Here is a 7146-nt window from a genome sequence, read left to right on the forward strand (position 1 = left end):
AACATGTACGTGAAACCAATGTAATCGTTGTACTTATCGTAAGGGCGATCTTTTCAATAATCAAGACTCAGCTTCTGATCAAGTGGATAGCAGTCACAAACCAAGAGTAAGTGCTGGTGGGGGAAGTGGGATTCGAACCCACGCCGTTCTCATCGGCATCCCAGGGATAGTCCACTACACTAACCCTCCCCCGGGTAAAAAGCACCAAAATTTATTGTGACTGCGATTGAAATTCCTGCTTACAAAAACACATTTTTTCTCTCGATTCACGTGAAGCATGGTTGGTTTAGTGGTATAATTGCCGCCTGCCACGCGGCAGACCCGGGTTCGATTCCCGGACCATGCAGGATATCTTAATTTTTTTTCAATTCATTTTAAATGAATTATTCAGCCTATCGTTAATTCTTGTTTGAATGAAGATCCATCCCCCCGAGGGGCGTAATACTAGAGTTAATCATGAACCACTATCTAGCATCCTTAGAGAGCTGGGAGACACTGTGCATGCACAAGACTCTCGCAATATCATTATCATTGGCTTCTCTTTACCCTTTAGTTTATCGAGCACAGTGGTTTACTATTTGTGGATGCGGTGGTGTGCGAGAGGGGAGAAAAGAGATCCATTTCAAGCTCATTTCAGTAGGGTGTCAACAAGCATCTCTAAAATAGTCCAACTAATTATAAATATTCAAATCTATCAAGAGGAAACGGAGGGATAATAGGTAGAGGGGAAAAAAGAAAAACATTGGATAATAAATGGTAAGCTACTTCAAACGGTTCCTCATGAGTATTATTGTTGAATTTTTTATCTTCCTCTGCTTTCAAATAACATATATTTCTCAGGTTGAGTGGAATAATAACAAAAAAAAAAATCTAGTGTTTTGAAGACTTGGGTGGAGCATAGAGGATCTTACGGTTCGTAAGGCCGGCCCACTTGAATCGCTTCACCCAAAGTGCTAGTCCAGCCAAAATGGTGAGCATGGCCACCGTCTTGAAGCCCATCTTCTTACGCTCGTCGTGCTCGGGTTCACTTGCCCACGAAAGGAAGGTCACGACGTCCTTTGCCATTTGCGAGGTGGTGGCGGGAGTGCCGTCCTCGTATTCAACGAGGCCATCATACAGCACTCGGGCCATACCAATGGCACCACCGGGGAAATAGGGGTTATAGTTGAGGCCTTCGCGCACCTCCACTCCCGCCGGAGGATCACAGTAGCCGGTCAAAAGGGAGAACACGTAGTTCGGACCATTGTGGCGGGCTTTGATGATGAGAGAGAGATCGGGAGGAAGAGCACCCGCATTCGCGGCACGGGCAGCCTCGTCATTGGGATATGGGCGAGGGAGATAATCAGAAAGCTAAATAGACGTATTGGAGGTGGAGGAAAAAAGGTGGGAATCCCCGGAAAAAAAAAAGCTTAGAGATGAGTACGAAAGCAGCCTCGAAAAAAAAGGGGAGAGGATCGCGTACCTTGCCGGGACGCTGGAACATCTCGCCATTATCATCGGGGCCATCGGTATATTCGGCCTCCTTGGCCATCTCGGCGACCTCCTCCGCGGTGTGCGAGACACCCACCAGGTTACGCCACGCGATGTAATTCAGAGAGTGGCAGGTGGAACATACTTCCTGGTATACTTGAAAACCACGGCGAATACTAGCATGGTCGAAGGTGGAGAAGGGTCGCTCGTGATCCCATGGGTAATGTGGGGCATGGAGACCCTCGTCGGCGTTATCAGCGGAAACGTTGGAGGAGAAGTAGAGGTAACTGAATGTGGTTAGAAGGGCGGCACCACCGGCAGCAAAGGGAAGGGCTTTCTAAACTCTCAAACACATTTAGCAAAACACGCCATCAATATGGCAATCAAAATCGAGAAAGAATACTTACGGAACGAGTGGCATTTGCTTGGGTGGATGCGAGTCGAACCTGATTTAGAGCAAAGAACAGAAACAAAAATTAGAATTTACTCGACATCATTAATTCAATGCACTCCATCTTCTTCTGTGGGTCCAAACTAGCGGGATTGCATGGGGCTCACTCAGCATTTCCTCCTGCACATCGTAGAGGGATCGCACTCGGCTAAAGTGCCCCACATCGCCCATCATCGATAACGCTCTTACCTGCTGTTGTGCAGAATTCTGAAGCGATTGCCTCAGGCCGTTACCCGCGAGTCTGGTAAACATGACTTTCTAGTCGACGAAATACAGCTCGATATGGTAGACAGGGGAAAAGGGTAGAAGGAGGAAGGCAAGAGTAAAAAGAGAAAAGCAAATGAGAACCCCTTCTAGCGGCCAGATTTCCTCGGGCTCAGTGTCAAAGAGAAAATAAAAAAGTAGAGCGAAATCAAAACAATTCATGATTGACAAGGGGGGATAGGTTAGGTTAGCAGTCGCGCATAAAGGGGGACTCGGAAGAAATTGAGTCAGAGAAAGGGCAATCGCGGAAGGATGACGATCGGGCTTCTCCATTTACAATGTCGTTTCCGACCACCCCCACCATCTCGGTCATGAAGCCGTCCAAGGTTCAAGTGATTGCGTTATACATGGGATAATCCAGCTGTGAGCATGAAATACTCTATTTTTGGACCCTACAGGAAGAGCAGCCGCACTTCATACTTAAAAGAGGAGGGGGGGGGGGACGAGAGCTAAAACAAGCCATCTTAAGAGAGCCAAGAGCCGGCAATGGGTGAAGAGGAAGCCCAGGGTAGGACACCATTGAGAACAAGTTGCATAGGGGAATGGGACGGATACGGGAGGAAACCTACTCGAAAGCAGGAGAAAAATCAAAAGATCATCTGATACCAAGATAAACGCAATTTTGGCATCGAATATCCGCCAGGGGGATACCTCGACCCTCAGGGTTGATAGCCGCAGGGCAGATTTCATTACTATGAAACAAGAGCCCAAATTAATGTCTCAAAGGCAACGGGTCGCAGGCCCCTGGAAGGGAAGTGCTCGCCGTGCTGCAGCGAAGCAAGCAAACTCACGCTGGCGCGTAGCAGGGTGGGCGGCAGCATGCCCGGCGCATCAGGGAAATAGCCCCGACGGGCCTGTCAAGTTGCGCCCGAATTTTGCTCTGACTGAAAGAAAATGGGGAGGGGAAAGCTGCAATCCGGATAGCCCCAATTTCAGTCGCACGATTAAAAGCCCGCGAATCAGAGGCCCCCGATTGACGTTTGAGCCTGAAAAGGGAAGTAGGGCCATTGAATTTTATTTTCTCCCGCCAAAGCGCAATCTCTTCACCATCGCCCCATACCTTCCTCTCCTCTCCCACTTCCACTCCCCCTCCGGCGCTGCCACGCCAAAGACTATGCGCCACTAGTCGTCATCATTGCTTGCTCTTCGTCCCTCATTTTCATCCGATATACTTGGTCACCGGCTTGCGCTGGCGATTTTGCCAAGAATAATCTCCAAACAAGTAACCGAGTCGCCAATATCCCCCCTCTTGGCCACGATAGGCCCCGAGTTTCCCAGGGAAATAACCACAAGCGACTCTCGTAACGCCTCGGTCAAGTCGGGATGCGGCAACAGAGTTCATCCAATGCTCCGCTGACATCCGAGGCAGCAATGCGCTCCCCCCGCCCACGCCCGCGCTCTTGTTCGGATGCGAGCACGCTGCGCTCCAATCCTGAAAGCTGTAGTACAGCCAGTAGTGAAAGGCGAGCGTCGTCGTTTTGGCGCTCTCTGCTAGAGCCCAACACCTTCACGGAAACGTCCCCGAGCACGCACCCCGCCGTGGTCCCGGTGCCGCTCACGACGGAAGAAGCGGCGAAGACCACCGCGGGGGCGAGAAAGTCGGGGGAGTATCCGAGGGAGAAACCGGACGAGTCGGCGACATGTCGGCGGGATGAATGCGAATCATCACAGGTGAATCCCTCCTCCTCCCATAGCCCTAATCTCGAGTTTTTCTCACGCACTCCCACGCCCTCTGCACAGAGCAATGACACCCAAGAGCTCCCCCCCGAGTGCCTCACCAAAGTCCAGTCTCGCTTCCAACGCCAATTCCCCGAGTTGGCCCACGAGGTGGCCTTCGTCCGACGAGGCTATACGTGCTCGTTCAAACGCGGCCCCTCCTTTTGGCAGGGCGTGCTGCTCTGCACAAACAACCACGTTTGCTTCTACGGACGGCTGCTGAGCAAGGCCATGAGGGTCGTGGTGCATCTGAGGGACGTGGCCGGGATCGAGAGAGACTACCGGCTACGGGTCATCCCAAATGCGCTGAGGATTGTGACGGCGGAGAAAACGGTAGGTTTGGCTTCTCGCCTCTCGGTCAAACCGAGAGGGGTCGGCCGCATCCGCTCTAACCCTCTCGCTCCACCCATAGTACACCTTCAACAACTTTCTATCGCGCGATGCCGCCTACGAGGAGATTGTCAAGGCTTGGGAGCTTGCGCCTTATGCGTCGGACGAGAGGCCCGGGGCAGAGTTCGTCTCGGGCGAAACGCTCGCCTCCCTCCCCGACTCTCCCGGGGGGCCGCAGCACGGCTACGAGCGCCCAGAAGATACCCGATCCAATCCATCCATAGATAAGCCCGCCCCCCTCCTCTCGGAGAAAGGCGCTGCTTTGGGAGAAGGAGAGCTCGACGTGTCCATGCTTGCCCCCGGGGAGGTCCCAGCCTCGAGGAGCCCCGGGACGCCGGTGGTGCTGCCCGAGAAGCTTCCGGGGCACCCCCCCGCCCTGGAGCTGTGTGAGCCTCCGCCGCCTCCGCCGGACATCCACCATCCCTCGGGCGCCGGCGCTACCGGCCACCACTCGGCGTCCGAGCTCAGCGCCACCTCGACCTCCAGCACGTCGACGTCGAAGGAGGCGCAGGAGTGCCCGTGCGAATCCCATCTCAAGTTCGAGATCATGGATCTGGTCGTCTCCCTGTCGTACTCTGCGGTGGAGGACATGCTGTTTGGAGGGAGCGAGACCCTGCACCACATCCACCAAGGGCTGGGCACCTCCGACCTCCACGTGGGGCCGTGGAGGCGGCCCCGGGACGCGGGTGCCATCCAGGAGCGGGAGCTGACCTACCGCGCCAACTTCCGCATCTTCCGCCACAAAGCCATGACGCAATGCTACGAGACCCAGGCGCTTGTCCACGCGTCCCGCCACGCCCGCGTATACGCCTCCGCGTCTCGTGCGCCCCACGTCCCCTTCGGCGACCTCTTCGCCATCCTCTACCGGTGTTGCATCCTGCGGGTGGGGTCGCACCTGAGCCGGGTCCGCGTCACCGCACAGGTGGAATTCAAAAAGGGCATGCTGTTTGAGGGCATTGTGGAGCGCACCGTCGTGGAGGGGATCACGGGCTTCTTCCAGGAGGTGACGCGCGTGCTGAAGACGGCCGAGGCCAGCCGGAAAAAGCACCTCCCTGCCGAGCTGGACCGAAGGGTGGGGCGCGGGGGCGCGAAGCGCCCACCGCGCAAGAGTCGGAAGAAGAAGGAGGACGCCGCTGCCTCCTCCTTGGCCCCGATGGAACCACGGGGAGCAGAGATGGAGGGGCCGGCGGAAAAGGCGTCCGCGATGGGCGGGTACGACCGCCACGGCGTCCTCGCGTCCTTCTTCCACGGCTTCCACTCCTTTATCCGGCTGGTGACCGCGCTTTTCATTGGCCTGGTCTCGATGCTTCGCGTCGCCGCCAACCGCGATCTCCACGAGGGCCGCAACGCCTCGCTCAAGCGCGCCAGCGTGTTTGTGCTCGTGCTGGGGGCCATCATTGCGGGGCTGAACGCTTGGAGGCTCTATGAGCTAGAGAGGCAGCTAGCTAGTGGGCGACCGACCTGTGGCAAGGGCCGGCTTCACCCTCCCCCGACCCCGCAACCTCCCCCGCAGCCCCTCCCCAAAATACCCGCGCTCGACTTGGCGTACGAAGGGAGGTACACCGGCTATGCCGTCGAGCCTCTGCGCGCTAGAGCGGCCCGCATCAAGGACGAGTTGCGCAAGATCGAGCGCATGCTGCTCGAGCTGGAGAGCCTCTGATCTCCGTTGTATATTATTGTCCATACTCTACTATTGTGATATATATTTTACTATATTTTTTTGGGTTTAATCCAACTACAAAATCAGATACAATAGATTCTATTGACCTAGTGCTCATGGTGCTTATCTTATGGACTTTCTGAAGTATCTCCCTCTCCCCTCTCCCCTCCCCCCTCCCCCCACTTCCCCATTCTTCTAGCTGTTATGTTTCGGTCTTCCACTCCCCGTCCTTGGGAGGTGCAATAGCTGCCAGGATCATCCTCGGCGGTTATTGTGTTCTTGTAGTCATTCAACATGCATTTTTTTTTTCCCTTTCGGAAACGTGCCGCCCTCTAAGTTCCAGCGGCCCACCGCTCAAGTCGAAGCGAGTGGGGAAAAAATGTTATATTGCCTAATGTATTCACAAGAAGACAAGTATTCTAACATAGGAGAGAAGAAGGGGCGAGAAAGCAGAACAAACAACTAGATAAGAGAGGGAGAAAAAAAAAGCTAAAAGTGACATTGGACAACGAGAAAAGATTATAAATATCCTCAAAAGATATGCAAAACTCCCCCATATTAAAAAATAATAAGAAAATAAAAAGAGGAATGCAAAAAAAAAAAAGAAAAATAATAATCCCAAGACTGCATGGCAATAGAAAAGATATCAGCCTAGAAAAAAATAAAGGTATCCTTTTCGTATTATACTATAAAAAAACTACACACACTAAAGCAAAAAAAAACCAAGAGAATAAAAAAACATTAGCATATATAATTGTAGATCAAGATAGATAAAGCGGGCTATCAGGACCCATATATAATTTTAAGAGGGCCGAAGAGGAGACTATGCCAGGATGTAGCTCGACAGCTTTTGCCTAAAAAGCGTCATAAAGGCCCACTGTGCATACTGCATCCCCGTCATCACCAGCGTGTAGCGGCCCCATTCCCCGTCCTGCAGGTGATAGCGGTGATGGCAGTTGGCGCACACGCGACCAAGAAATTTCCCGCGGCTCGGGTCGGGCAGAGCAAACTCGTCCAGCCGTGCAATCCCCGATGCGCACCGCGAGCAGAAAATATCGCCGCATATCCGGCAATGATGCCGCCTGCGGAAAAAGGTAAATGCTTTATAGCAAAATCGACAGCAGTTGGTGTGATCATCCGGCTAGTGGGTGGGGGGGGGGGGGAGAAGGGAGAGAGAGAGAGGAGGGGTGAGTGA

At 53.5% G+C, this 7146-nt stretch overlaps 4 protein-coding genes and 2 non-coding genes across 6 annotated transcripts; 3 read left to right on the forward strand and 3 right to left on the reverse strand.

Moving 5' to 3' along the window:
- Positions 1-117: 117 nt before the first annotated feature.
- VTP21DRAFT_t117 lies at positions 118-190 on the reverse strand. The gene has a single exon. It is a non-coding gene; the product is annotated as a tRNA-Ser (tRNA).
- An 85-nt stretch (positions 191-275) lies between these two features.
- On the forward strand, positions 276-346 carry VTP21DRAFT_t86. The gene has a single exon. It is a non-coding gene; the product is annotated as a tRNA-Gly (tRNA).
- A 524-nt stretch (positions 347-870) lies between these two features.
- On the reverse strand, positions 871-2173 carry VTP21DRAFT_10887 (uncharacterized protein; the record flags this gene model as incomplete). Its single annotated transcript, XM_069390271.1, has 4 exons — positions 871-1350; positions 1463-1807; positions 1878-1916; positions 2111-2173. 4 exons carry the CDS (start codon positions 2171-2173, stop codon positions 871-873), a joined length of 927 nt encoding a protein of 308 aa, XP_069252437.1.
- Positions 2174-2463: 290 nt separating this feature from the next.
- VTP21DRAFT_10888 (uncharacterized protein) lies at positions 2464-3311 on the forward strand (the record flags this gene model as incomplete). The annotated part of the gene is made up of 2 exons (XM_069390272.1): positions 2464-2517; positions 2829-3311. 2 exons carry the CDS (start codon positions 2464-2466, stop codon positions 3309-3311), a joined length of 537 nt encoding a protein of 178 aa, XP_069252438.1.
- Positions 3312-3508: 197 nt separating this feature from the next.
- VTP21DRAFT_10889 (uncharacterized protein) lies at positions 3509-5951 on the forward strand (the record flags this gene model as incomplete). The annotated part of the gene is made up of 2 exons (XM_069390273.1): positions 3509-4234; positions 4314-5951. The coding sequence occupies 2 exons, from the start codon at positions 3509-3511 to the stop codon at positions 5949-5951; spliced, it is 2364 nt and encodes a 787-aa protein (XP_069252439.1).
- An 823-nt stretch (positions 5952-6774) lies between these two features.
- On the reverse strand, positions 6775-7092 carry VTP21DRAFT_10890 (uncharacterized protein; the record flags this gene model as incomplete). Its single annotated transcript, XM_069390275.1, has 1 exon — positions 6775-7092. A coding segment is annotated over one exon (318 nt), but the record flags the coding sequence as incomplete, so codon positions are not given.
- Positions 7093-7146: the final 54 nt, after the last annotated feature.

The sequence above is a fragment of the Calcarisporiella thermophila genome (genome assembly GCF_041956535.1).
Source record: "Calcarisporiella thermophila strain CBS 279.70 unplaced genomic scaffold VTP21scaffold_8, whole genome shotgun sequence".
Classification (NCBI taxonomy): domain Eukaryota; kingdom Fungi; phylum Calcarisporiellomycota; class Calcarisporiellomycetes; order Calcarisporiellales; family Calcarisporiellaceae; genus Calcarisporiella; species Calcarisporiella thermophila.